Raw genomic sequence first — 14,480 nt, 5'->3', positions numbered from 1 at the left:
CCTTTAGACATAAACCCTTATTTAGAAAAGGTAGAGCTGGGGTGGCTGAGTGACAACCAACGTGAATTTCTCACAGCTGACTTGGAAGAGGTCGAAATAGGAGTTTCCATTATGCAACTGGGATCGGGCAAAGCTTCTGGGTCGGACGGGTTGCTGACTGAATTTTATAAAACGTACATAGACAAGCTGGCTCCCTTTCTTAAAAAACTCTACGAGGAGGCACTACACCTTGGAACACTCGTACCTACCATGAGTAGGTATATCATTTATATCCATGAGTAGGTATATCATTATATCCATGAGTAGGTATATCATTATATCCCTGTCAAAGCCAAGCAAGCCTGTTGATGGCATGCACTCCTACAGGCCCCTGTCCTTAATAAATTGCGATGTAAAAATATTGGCTAAATTATTGGCAAATCCCCTAAGCCTGCAGATGGATGGGCTTGTATGACCAGACCAGGCTGGTTTCATCCCGGGGAGGGCCACCTCATATAAATTGTGCACCGTATTTTCAGTAATACAAGACATAGATCCAGATCTTAGTGCGGTGGCGGTCTTTCTTGACGCCACCGAGCCCTTTGACTCCTTAAAGTGGCACTACTTGCTATCTGTTCTGCAGCGTATGGGCTTTCCCTCTTGATTCTGCGCATGGATGCAGCTATTATATCACAAACCCATGGCAAAATTACTTATCAATGGTTTGCTCTCCCACCACCCCCGTTTGATTATAACTTGGGGCACAAGGCAGGGATGCCCATTGTCCCCGCTCTTGTTTGCCCTTGCGGTGGAGCCATTGGCAGCCACTCTCCGGCAACACGACAGGGAATGTGCATTCAGGTACTCTGCAAGACACGTGTTGGTGTCACTCTACATGGATGACATCACACTTTATATCAGGGACCCCCAGGAAAATCTCAGTGGGGTGCTACGGGAGTTCTTCAGGATTGGAGGATACTCAGGCATCACAATGAACTGGGAGAAATCTCAGATCTTCCCTCTCACCTCTAATACCCTGCCCTGTCAATCAGATTATCCACTCAGGTGGAATACGTCAGAGTTGAAGTATTTGGGCACAGTGATCAGTCGAAACAGGAACAAACTCCTTAGAGCAAATTATGGCAGGATGTTGGACGGCATAACTGACTCCATTACTAGATGGATTGCTCTGCCCCTCTCCATGGCAGCCAAACCCAACAGTAATTAATTAGAAAAAGAAGTATAAAAAAGAGAGAGAAGAGTGACCCATATAAAAAGTAGTTATCAAAAATAAACAAATTTATTACAATTAGTATATGCTAAAAACAGTTAAGACACAGGCGCTCAAAACAATGTGCTGGTACAAAAAGACAATATGTATTACAAACCAGACAAGCGGCTTCCTGATTTAGTAAGCAGGGACGTGGACGCTTCGGCCAAATTGCGGCGTTATATTGGTGATTTATTCACCTGTCTTGTGGCATGTTCTGCGGAATTTTATGGACAGCTGTAGCCCGCTTGAAAGTCTCTCTTCCCTGTGGTATATTTGCACCATGTTTGCCCAGCTTTTATTTCTATGAACATTTGTGAACACTGTTCGAACGCTTGAAAGAAATAAAGCATTGGAGTGCTTTTAGAAATAGAATTTTCGATGCTCAACCGACTTTTCCAGTCCTGATGATGACCGCATGAATGTAGAGCGGTTGAAACGCCGTTGACACATATGTGACCAGAAAATTAAAGAAAGGACACGTTATTTTGTTCTAGTTGTTCCCTCTGTATGACATGTATTTTTTTGTTTGCCGCTTGTCTGGTTTGTAATACATATTGTCTTTTTGTACCCTCACATTGAATTGAGGGCCTGTGTCAACCGTTTTTAGCATATTCTAATTGTAAATAAATGTGCTTACTTTTAGATAATTACTTTGTATATGGGTCTCTCTTCTCTCTCTTTAATGTACTTTGTTTTCTAATTAATTACTGTTGGGGTTTGTTATTTATAATGTGTATTGGTCTGTAAGTGTTGCACTTTTTTAGTAAATTGCTTCTTGAACCACTGTTTGTATCAGATATTGACTGCCTCTGGTTCAGGTGGTTAGGGCCTTCCCTGTGGTTGGTAACCCTCCCCATGGCAGGAAGCATAGCGGTCATGAAAATGATAATTCTACCACGACTGCTGTACTTATTTATAAACATATATGAGTAAAAAATCCTAGGCCATCAGCAAAGGAAGTGAGCAATTAGTCTAGAACCAGTGGCGAAAAGGAAAAACGAATATGAACTGTATAAAAATATATATTTAATAGATATAAGTAAAAATCATATAGAGATTCAAAAAATCAAACTATATGATAGGATAAAAGTATGGTTCATAGGGAAAACAACAGCAGGCTTTATAAACAATGAGTATAAAGCCTGCTGTTGTTTTCCTTATGAACAATACTTTTATCCTATCATATAGTTTGATTTTTTGAATCTCTATATGATTTTTACTTATATCTATTAAATATATATTTTTATACAGTTCATATTCGTTTTTCCTTTTCGCCACTGGTTCTAGACTAATTGCTCACTTCCTTTGCTGATGGCCTAGGATTTTTTACTCATATAGGTGATTACCCTGCCCTAGGAGTCTGTATATTACCGATACCCAGGGGGTCCTTGTTTTCTCTCACTTATTTATAAACATCCCTTTCGCCCCTGGGTGTCAATTTTTCAGGTCCCTGAAGACATCCTCATTTCGCTTTGCTTTGGGGGGTAAGCAGCCTAGAATCAGGTGGACCACCCTCACCTTATCTTTCGCCAAAGGTGGTGTTAAAGGGCTGGATCCAAAGCTTTACTACTTGTGTGCACAAGCACGCTATGCACTGTACTTGTTTCACCCCCGCCATTTATGCCACATCTAGCAGTGGAGGAGAGTTACATGGCTCCCACGCCACTGTCTGGATTCCGTGCCGTAGACTGGGAAGGGACAGGGACAGGTACTCTACGGTGGCCTGCACGAACACAGCGTGGAAGTGCATTGCAAAGAAACTGGGAACCCCTGTGGTGCACTCCCCACAATACCATTAAAATTTCGTAGCGACCTCCGTGGCACTCATGAGGGAATCTGCCACAGCATGCTGCGTCTCTACGCTATAAGCACTTGGGAGGGATCTGTATCATATTGGGAAGTTCCGCAACAAAGGAGAGTTCTTTGGGTGGCGCGGCCCCTCTCCGATTGAGCCATTTCTGTATATTAGACTGAGGCAAGATGTAGCAGCATTCACCCTGGTTTTTCCAGTGAAGCCTCCAACTATAGCGCCTTTGCATGCTATGTTTCAGGCCGCTAGCCCTTCACATGCGTTAGCGCGACTATACCGTAGTGCGCTCACCACAAGGGAGCAGCCCCAGGACAAGTCACAGGAAAAGTGGGAGGGAGAACTGGGCTTCCCGCTTGAAGATGCACAGTGGGAATTCTGCTGTCAGAAGACTGGAAAGATAACGGCTAGCAGCAGGTTACAGATCATTCATTATAAATATCTACTTACGATGTATTATACCCAGCACAAATGTACAGGTACGGCCGGAGACCCACAGATCGATGCGAGAGATGTGGTGTAGAAGGAGCTGTCTTCCTCCCTCTGGCCTGGTCCTGTAGACTTGTTTTCAACTACTGGGAGGAGGTTGGGAATGCCATATCCCAAATAGTGGGAGTGAATGTAAGCCTTGCCCCTCTCAACGCACTGCTCGGTTACACAGAGTACATAGAGGCATCTAATAGACGATTTGGGTCCCTGCTGGCCAAGCTAAGGGTTGCCTCAGATGGTGTCGGGCGAGAGCTCCTAAATTCAAGGAATGGATGCAGGATTTGGTATATTCTTAGGAACAATTAACCATCTTCTAAGAATTAATTCCACTTAGGTCAAGACCCAAAGACATAAGGGAGCCACTAAAGACTTACTTAATGCACACCCCATAGGCAGCAGACATTCCAGGAGCCCCACCTGCACTACAATTGGACAATGCTACCTAACTAGCACACCATTCGGCACCTCTGATGAGGTCACAAACCTCAAATTTGCTGTCATGCTAACCCGATGTGCAAGTGCTGCTTCAGTGAGCTTGATTGTGTAGAAAATAGCCTGGACATTATTGCTTAATGGTACTTATACACTATGACAAAAGAATCTGCCAGTAATACTGAAATTGCAGTTTTGTGAAACTGCTGTGTGTGTGTATAGTAACTGAAATCTCAATAAAAAGAAGTTAAGAAAAACATATCAAGACAACATAGCCCTGGTGTTCTGCAACCCTGGCATTCAGCAGTGCCGATGGCGGGGTTCTGAGAAAAATGTAGGCCAAGTTAACCCCCCAAATATACCTTGTGCTATTATAGAGCCCAACACAAAATGGCAGTTGTTGGACTCCACCACCCTCCCAATCTCCCCCGGGGCAGACTTCCCTTCGGTCAGCTGCTCACCCAACCCCCCGCCCCCCTTGTAGAAGTAATCACTGAATTACTAGTACAAGCAACATTAAGTCCGAATTTCCATGGATTTCTAAGAAACCTAAATTACAGAGACTTCAGGGGAAGCGATGCTAACCTTGGAGTACCTCGGAGCCCGACACACACTCCCTCCATGTCTCAATGTACCTATGACAGAAATGGGTTTCTACCCAAGATCACATGACTCCAAAGTGCTCCTCGTGCTTTCTCGTGCCTCCTTTTCTCTGAACTGCATGACCATTCCTTGAAAAGGCAGGCTTGGCTATAACAAGCCGAAAAACGAAAGGACAAGCTGATGGGAAAATGCTAATTAAAATAATCCTTTCTCCTCGGTGACACATTTGCCTTTTAGAAAGCGTGAAGAAAAGGAGAGGAGAGCCTCTCGATCAACATTGTCTCCCTCTGGGGAGCTGTATTTACAGCTTTAATTTCTTTGCAAGAGAGTGGGGTTGTTGTGCGAGGAATGCAGGCTCACTTCAAAAGCCGCACATTGTGTCAGTGAATCTTGTGAGTGGGCTGTGGGCCTGTAGAGCTCTGGCCTAGGAAATTCAAGGCCTAATATTACCCAACAACACTTAATTGTGGTGGTTGTATTGTCTTGACGTCCAAAACGATTATTCTGTTCTGGGGCAGATTTACCCCTTATGTGTTTACTTGGGTGGCGCTAGCGCCTCCCGCGCCCAATTGACTGGTCCACGCAGGGCACCAGCACCCCCCACCGAGCGCGTCCCTGTTGTCTCGGCTGTTTACAAAATCTCACCACCATAAACTCTGTAGCAATCAAAGAATAAGATTATGTAGTGTGTGTGCGAGTGAAGGCATGCATGAGAGGGCACAAGGCTCTGGCTCGAGGTGGGCACTTCGTCAAGCAAAGGGGCATTATTGCATAGATCCCTAACTAAAATCCTGGCCAGCATAAGCACGTGCATTGCCCAGTTTATGCCAGACAACCAAAACCAAGGTTTTTATTGGATTTTAAGGATCTGGGGAACCGTTTTGGAACGCTCCCCTTGCCTGTGCAAGATAGCATGAACATCATCAACTTTTGGGGAGGTTTTATATTCTTTTCTCTATTATTTGAGTTTCTGTTTAAACTTTTGGAAGAGGCAAAAAAAGTACAGGGAAGCAAGAAAGATTCTCACACTGACAGATACATATGACTTGACAATGACGTTCTGAGGCTCAATCCCAAATTTAGGTCTGGCTAAATAAAGCTATAGAACTAACCAGGACTAATCTGCCAGGACAAAAATAAACAAGAATAGGCTTGGCAGTGCCCCAGGGCAGCAATGTATGCGAAACACACTGTGGGCAGAACCAGAAATTCTGCATTATTCACCAACTCAGCATTTTATCCTTCTGAGACTGATAACAAGTTGAGTGAAAATTTCATCAATGTCTTAAGAGCCAAAAAACTCGGTGTAAAAGACCAGTACCGTGTAAGTGATTCTGCAATTTGTATGCAGCTAAACGTATTAACGATTAAACCACAAAAACAAAAAGGAATACACATTTGGATGGAATGTGTCAAATGTTAATCCATTTTCAGGCGTTGTCAAACATTCTTATAAACGTAAACAAAATATGTCTAGAGCTCTCACATTTTCATCCCAAAATGTCAAGGGCGTTTTCTCCTAGGTCATGGAATACTAGAGAGACAGGAAGTTCTTCTTGATAACAATTGATGGGAAATGGCTGCAAAAATTCTTCAAGCATGAAAGCGAATTAATGAAGACTTCAAAAAAGGGGAAACACAATATTTTAAGAAACAAGTCCTCCACTTTAGGAGAGAAATGCTGAAAATTGCTGAATGATGCCCAGCTGGCTAAGAGAGATTCTCCTTGCAGCTGATTAAATGAACAGACTTCAAAGTCACTGGCTTCCATTTGTGTGTGTAATGTTTTCCTGTAAGCTGATGCCAATGACCTTTCTTGATCTATATTTTAAACCTTCTTTTAATTTGTTTGTTATGGATATTTAAAATGTCATGTATATCCAAAGGTTTTTATTAATCATGCATAATAAACTTATTACTGTAAGCCGATGCAGTATTTAGCTCTGATAGTCAGGAAGACAGTTCAATTCCATGACTGGACACTGCTGAACAGGACACCGGGCACAGTAGCGGGCTCCAGTCATTTCTACAGTGGGCCGCTAGGGTGAGTCCGATTTTGGGCCCCTGGGGGCCATTTTCATTACCGGGGGCCTGCAATATTGGCCCCCGGTAACAAAATTGGCTGAAACCGGCCCTTGCAAACAGCTCGGCCGCACCCCCTCAGCCCCCACCTCCCCCAGGGAGGCTGGTAGAGCAGTTTACCAGAGCCGGTTTCGATTCCCGGTCCGGCCCTGCTGCTGAAGGTCCGGCTTATGCTGTCTCACTGTGCACTCACAGTTAAAGGGGGTTGTAGGTAGCGTTGGGAAGATAATCAGTTTCACCTAGAGAAATTGTCAATGCCAAGTTTGAGTCTGTCACAGAAAACTGTAATGATCAGGGGCCCGATTCACAGAATGAACTTAAGACTCAATCCTAAACTTACTACTATTTAGGTATTTACAGAATGCACTTACTACTTTTGGCATTCACAGAATGCACTTACTACTTTTGGTATTCACAGAAGTTAGGATTTTGTCTTAAGTTTGTCTTAAGACAGACTTAAAACAAACTTAAATGTAAATGTAAATGTGCTTCGATTTATATAGCGCGCTTTAACCCAGGGGTCTCAAGGCGCTTGCTTAGGGAACCCGGCCTAGTATTCCCCTGTGAGATACCCCGGCTGGGTATCCACAAGGTGAAAGCCAGGCATCCCGCCGCGAGGGGCCGTAGTGGAGATTAAGCAAGCTATTGCCCAGAGTCGCAGAGTGTGACCCCGTGAGTCGAGTAGGCACCGGAGCGAGAATTGTCGACTCTGTGGAATTTTGAGCCCAAGACCCGCCGAGGCGGGGAATCGAACCCTGGTCCACGGCCAATCTCAGCTTCCGGGTCTGCCGCCTCTAACCACTGAGCCACGCTTCTCCACAAATGACAGACTTAAGACAAAATCCTAACTTCGGTGAATACCAAAAGTAATAAGTTCATTCTGTGAATACCAAAAGTAGTAAGTGCATTCTGTGAATACCAAAATAGTAGTAAGTTTAGGATTGAGTCTTAAATTCATTCTGTGAATCGGGCCCCAGGTGTCAAGGACCTTTTGTTAATGTCATAATATCAGACCACACTTCTTTGTGTGCCAAATTGCATTCAGGGGCGGACTGGCCTGCAAGCCAATTTGGCTGTGCCAGTAAGGCTGGTTTAAAACGTCAGTAGTGGGTCGTTTTTTGGCTGTTTGAAGACCTGTTTGTTGGTATAGTGGGCAGCCTTTTGTCGCTGATTTCCCTGATATTACCCCAAATATTGCCTGCAGCAAACAAAAGTGCAACCAGTTCTTTTTACTTTGCAAAACATCTGTACAACTTGTCTTTACAAGTTCGAAACTGCCCTGATTTCTGGAATGTAGGAAACTTTTTTTATATAGCTGATTTCGCTAATGGGGGCATTTTTTATTCTTGTACCATGAACTATTTTCTGTCCTAGTCTGATCCTGATTACATTTCGCTTACATTCGTGTGCTCTTCAGCTCTCTTACTCATTGGTATGTAGATTTCTCCTCACCAAAAATACTAGTTTGTTTAACAAGAAAACTTAAAAAGTGAAAATAAAAAACACATGGAGTGCAGGCAGCCGTTGGCTCCTACAGAGAGTGCATGCCTGGAAACGTGCCAGGGCACCTGGAAAAACTCAGTTGTGCCTCCGCTAAATACGAATTTGCCACACAAAACTCACCATCTCTCATCAGCTGCATAATGTTCAGATGTTAACAAAATCTATCATCCACTGCATAATTTGCAGATGTTAAAATAAATAAAAATCTTTCCAGGACAACCGAGGGTGCAAAGCCATGCCAGACACTTAAGAATGTTAACTAGCCGCCATCTTCTGTTATTGCTACAATTGTCCGTTTGTGTAAGTGGACAAGCTACCCCGGGGATGCCTTTCTACTCATCATGTGCCCCTTTAATAGTATTTTTACAGCTCGGGTAATTTACCTTTAGGTTCTTCATTAGGAGTGTCAGATCAAACCTACTTACAGTTTTCAATGCTTAGTGCTCTCAAATGCTCAGACTTGGGGTTCGCTAAAACACAGTCAGGGCCTGACTGAGAAACTAAAAGAAGCCCTGACAAAAATGCTCAAACCAGCCCACTTCTTTAATCTCCTCCTGCAATCTCTCGCTTTCCATTTATCCATTTTCTCTTTTCTCTTCTGTCTCTTCTCCCTCTCTGATCGCTTTCTCTCTTCCTTCCCCATCCCCCCCCATTCTCTCTCTCTTGAAGTCTCCCCTTGCCTTGTTCAATTATCATCAGGGAGCAAGGGATTGTTAGAGGCAGCAGGAGAGGCCCAAGGACTCCAGCCCACCTGGGAAATGCCCGGTGGAATAATAGACCTGTCTGAAATCACAACAGCCAGCGGTTGAAGCTCATTGGATACAATTTTGGTCTCAAAAATACTGTTAGCACCATGATGGAATATGGATTTTTGGAGTTTGTGGGAGTGGCGACTCCCACACTTCACCTAATTAAGAGCAGAATTCTGTATTGTAAACCACAGCATGGGTTGCGATTAGAACTTAATTCTCACGATTCTTCAGTCGCCAAAGACTACATATGCCATGAAAGACTGTTTTACATGTAGGCCGTTGGGTCACTTAATACACTAGATGTAAGCAACTGTAGGCCGCACCATGGAGCTGCATGTTTAGTGATCTAAGTATTTTTACGTTGTAATTTCAATTTAAGTCCATTAGGAGCATCGCCTTTGTAGGCAAATACCTCGATACATACAAAGTCTCAAGGCTAAAGTAGGCTTGTACGTTAAGGGTGCCAGAGATGGGTCTCAATTTTGGAGAGGAGAGTTGGCAAAGTTGGCACCTCCATTTCTATCATCTGAACTTGTGAACAGAGTGAAGCAAATTCCACAAACACTGCTTGTGCACACTCAATTCTCAAATCACCCGATGCATTTACATTAGATTGTGTTACAAAAGCAGCCCTTGTGCCATTTTGCATAGGGGAAGTGCCCTTGCGCACTAGACTAAGGCCCTCATTATGAGTGGCCTCTCTGTTCCATGTAGCAGGAGTTACTGGCCCCATCCGAGTTTTGAGACCTGCAGAAAAACAGCAAATCGCTTTACTTTTCACCCAGAGGTTTTGACTGATGAACACAGCCGGAATCTCCATGTGAAAGTATGGGGAAAATGAGGAATTACTGGGGGAATAGGAGCCAGAATTACTAATTCCATGGTAATTCCTCATTTCTTTGTGAACACTCTGGGTCCAACTTGTAATTAGCTGGATTTTCTCCACCCCAGAGTTACCGGTACCCCTGAAATATTCTTATATGAGACTTCCATTCAGCTGCAGTGCAGCTTGTCTCCCCGGAAAGCGATGCAGAGGTTTCATGCATAGTTTGTGAACGTGTAAGTATAGGACCTGCTTTCTCACTCTCTAACTATGTAGCTAGTGGTAGAATTGCAATGAAATCACAGTTAAATCAGATCTATAAGAGTTTGGTGATAGTTTGGGAGGCCCACAATAGTCGCGCAAATCCACATGTAATATTAGGAATGTGGATGTCGTGAGCCACCCCCCAGGAAAGTAAGCTAAGAATGAGAGGAGAGGTAACTGTTTGAGTTAGAGTCAGTGCTTGTATGCCAGTATATCAAAAGCAGAAACATCAACTTGCATAAATATTGTGCCCTAAATATTGTTCACAAAACTATAGTCCGATTGGTTGTAGATTTTCAATTACTAGCACCAAGTGTATTTTGGTGCCATAGCATTTGCGTTCTAAGTTTCATCATGATGGCGAATTGAAAAGTTTATTAACCGCTTGCCTGCGGCAGGAATTCCAGCCCAATGTTGGACATTCCAATCGCGGGCGTGACGGAACGATTCCGTCATCAGCACAGCCCAACCATGACTCATGAGGGAATGGTAAAGGGTTCTCATCCTGATGGACACTATTATATGTCTATTGATATAGTCGTTTTTGAGTGACCTGAATATGCATGGGTCATGGGTTCATGATACGAGAGTGTACATTTAAGGAATTCTGTATTTCCCCATAAAAAACTAGAGCATAGCACTGCTTCATCTTTTTCACCACACCAGACCCACGTATGGGAGCACACCATGTTCTTTTTAATTTTTTTATTGAGTTTTATATAGCGCAAACTAGACCCAAAGGTATTGGGTATCAGAGCGCTTTACAGAACACAAGTTGCGATTACATGAGGACACATTCACTTTTGTTAGGCACGGGGAGACTAAGGGCCTCATTTATGAGGCTGTGCGTCACTTTTACGCCGCCGGTGCATCACATTTTGTGACGCACCAGTGGCGTAAGAAATGCGCCTTGTTGCGCCATATTTGCGCCACATTATACCTGCGCCAGGTATAATGTATGCAAGGGGGGTGTTTTGACGCAAGAAAAGGCCATGGAAGTGACGCAGTGAAATCTATAAGATTTCACTGCGCCATTTCTTGGCCGCTAATGCGTCAAAATCTTCATGGCAGGCGTAAGAATGACGGAGGCATTAACAACATGGGACTTGCCCATGTGAAAGTACACATTGCTGGAGTTGCTTCACTTTTGTGACACACTCCAGCAATGCTTCACTTTTGCACCTACAGGTACGCCAGAAATACTGACGTATCTGTAACTCCTTGCGCCATGATGCATCATATTATAAATATGATGCATCAATCATGACGCAAGGAGTGCGCACTGAGAAGTGACGCATCGCTGCTTTCACGCAGAGATGCATCATTTCTCATAAATAAGGCCCTAAGTGATTTGCCCAGAATCACAGGATGTTGCGCGTCTTTGCCGAGACTCGAACCCGGTTCCCCAGAATAGAGATCGACTGCCCTTGGCGTTAGGCCAACTCCTCTCCCCTGTTGTCTCCTGTTTTACAGGTGTGCTTCACACGGAAACTGGCATAGTACAATAGCTCAGTGAGTTCAAGAACTGATTGCAGACAGAAACATACTGGGTTGCAGTATAATGGCTCCATCACTCTTGACACTTTTTCATCTCTTTCTCATATTGTTACTTCTAGCAGTGAGGAGATATTGTTGACTGAAATTTGTTTTTCCCAGAGCCTGTCTACTTGAAGTTGAAGCACATTATTTTTCTACCTCTCCCTAATGATTATGTTGTACTGACCTTGGCAACATCAATTGTGAACATCATGGTTCATGACATCTCTTAACACAGAAATTGCTTTTTTTTTTTGTTTTCCCGCAGAGAGAAATGACTGAGAAAATTTGCCACTGATACCCCTGGGATCCAGCATTTGTCAGCTATGAACTTATTGTACAGAACTGAGAGAGAGCAAAGGGATCTGAAGCCCCTTCAAGTGGACAATGGATTGATTCTAAATCACCAAAAGACTGGGTCAGCACCCTGCACTCCTCAAAAAAAAGTGAAGATGGTGAAACCATTCTTGTGAATTAGCCACCACGAGACCTTTTTTATTTCTAAGAGTATGCTCTTCAGATATTCTTTAATCAATGCACTCAACCATCATAAAATTATATTTTGAGTGACTACAATGAAAACTACTGACAATGAAGATCGAGCAGCTGCTTCGCCGTTGCCGACCCGTACCCACCAGAACGTTCCAGAAATGAAAAAGCTGTGATAAGACTTCAAAACATGTTCTACATGTCTTCCTTGCTGCTCTTTGGGTCTCTCTCTTGCCCTGAGACCTCTGTGAATACAATGATCTTTCTGTCCTTTCTGTTTTTATAATGAACTTTCTTTGTTACAAGCTGATAGAATTCTAGGTCATGTGTGTTGGCAGTCCGTGGAAGATGGCTGGTCACAGAATGCTCCTTGGGGTTCAAAAATCTCATTTGCAGGAGAATGCAATAGAAGCTATCGATGGGTTGTTCTTTCGCCCAAGACCCACAAACCAGAAAACATGTAACAAGACCCATTCAGACATATTTTATAATGTTTTGAAAACTGATAGTTTTCTATGTTCGAGGCTCAAGCACTAAGAAATGGGATTGGTAGTGCAACATCAGTTCTCCTCCTTTGTTGCTCAATGCAAAATGTTCTTGATTTTGGCCAGATTTGTTGTATAGTGTTGCGTACAGTTCACAAAGTAAAATCGACGAGAATCTGGGATAAAAAAGTCTTTGTTATAAGAAGATGATAGGGTTATTTAAAGGTGGGTAATAACAGGACATCTGGCAAAAATTGGTGAATGTTCTGACATCTTGCAGCTCCTCCTACACTTTGAGGTTAGGGATGGCATGTTTCTCATGGCGTAGCTGGCGGTGGCACCACTATCACAAGAACCCTGTTGCAATCCCTTCTTCATCTGGAGATCATGGAAATCGGGAGATTGTAGTATTCCCAAAAGTTCAGCCGTCACCGACTTGAGCATCTGGAAACCTGCTGCTGTGCCTGATGTCGGAAGGCGCACCGTACTCAGGCGGCCCCTGTGGCATAAAGTATGCTGCCCATTCTGCTACTGGCAAGAAAAGGCAACATATGAGGACTTATGTGGTACAATCTGAGACATAATCTTTTTAATTATTTTATCTTTTCAACATATATTAACACTGTCTGGGTAAAGTTTCATCTTATTACCATCATTGTAAACCCTGATTACAGCGTTCAGCAACTGTGGCCGAAAACTCTACGTGCATATTGGGTGTATTTAATTTCTAGAAGACAGCCCTCGCTTTAGTGGTCTGTATTTGGAGAACATAGAAGAACCTAAAGGTCCACCTTCTTCCTTAGGTATGGCTGACCTACTGTCCCTGTGGTGTTTCGACAAAGTGGATCCTGGCACTGAGGCGAGAGCCGCTTCTGGACTGAAAACCCATGAACATGGAAAGAGTCTGTAACTTTGGTGGGCTGGCCACAGCTGGGCTGGACCAACAAAGATTACATGAACCTCTGTATCGAAGTTGATTGTGCTGTAAACATGAGAAGGTTTTCTACCAGCTTTTGCTTACAGATTCAAGGTAGCCGGAAAATGAAAACACAGGACACTTGTTTCCCAGGGTTGGTGCTCCAGGTGTGTTTTGTCTCTCCAAGAGAAGCACGGATGTCTTTAATTGTTGGAATTCTTTTATCATGGCAGGGGATGTGCACCTTTTTGTTATGTTGTTGCCCGCTTGGGTGGTGTATTGCAGCATTAGTTATAGCAATAAATTTCATCTGTGTGATTGCTCAGGCTGTTTTTTCTATCACTACTTTCAACCCAAGAAGCTGCCTTGTTATTTATTCTTTTCATCAATAGACCGCTTTAGAAGAAGACCTCTTGTACGTCTTGGTGTATACAACTTTTGTATTTCTTTTTAATATTAACATATTTACAACTACTCTGAGCCCTCCTAACTGCAATGAGTTCTCCTCTGTTATCCACCCATTTTATGTGTCTTCAGTCTACCAATGGAGTGAGGAGGGACAGTTTTCCCTATCGCATATTCATGAGCCAATAATTCGATTAACTGCTGAGTACAACTTACTACTAAAATAGTTTTTAAAGTTTTAAGCACCAAGATACTTTGTTTAGGTAGTTGTTGACCAGGTTAATAATAATAATCGGATTTGTGTAGCGCCGCTAGTCACTGGTCAGGGTCTCTGGACGCTGTCCTTAGGTACATGCAGATTAAGTGATTGCCCACAATCACAGGCTGCTGAGCCGGCGCCAGTATTTGAACCTGGATCCCAGTACCAATGCAGCAACATAATAGCAACGTAATTCGTTCACGTCTTTTTTTGTCCATTCACACATTTTCCGAGATAATACCTGGTTTAATTTGTAAGGAGTAAAACCACAATATTTTAAGTTTCATTGCTCATAGCAGCAGTCAACCTTCAGTACTATCATGTTGTGCCCCATTCCGAGACGCAGAATGGAGGGACAATGGTGCTCCTGGGTCCAGATTTAC

The 14,480-nt window shown here is 43.4% G+C and overlaps 1 protein-coding gene across 3 annotated transcripts in view; it reads left to right on the top strand.

The window, feature by feature from the left end:
• Positions 1-14,044, top strand: part of LOC147747124 (MOB kinase activator 3C) — a 243,447-nt gene extending 229,403 nt beyond the window's left edge. For all 3 annotated transcript variants that reach the window (XM_086952381.1, XM_086952382.1, XM_086952383.1), the window contains exon 4: positions 11,812-14,044. In XM_086952381.1, coding sequence (XP_086808507.1) covers positions 11,812-11,841 — 30 coding nt within the window. In that variant the 3' untranslated portion in view covers positions 11,842-14,044. The remainder of the gene's footprint in view (positions 1-11,811) is intronic.
• Positions 14,045-14,480: the final 436 nt, after the last annotated feature.

The sequence above is a fragment of the Lissotriton vulgaris genome, chromosome 1_1, assembly GCF_964263255.1.
Source record: "Lissotriton vulgaris chromosome 1_1, aLisVul1.2, whole genome shotgun sequence".
Classification (NCBI taxonomy): Eukaryota; Metazoa; Chordata; class Amphibia; order Caudata; family Salamandridae; genus Lissotriton; species Lissotriton vulgaris.
This window is presented reverse-complemented; position numbering and strand designations above follow the sequence as displayed.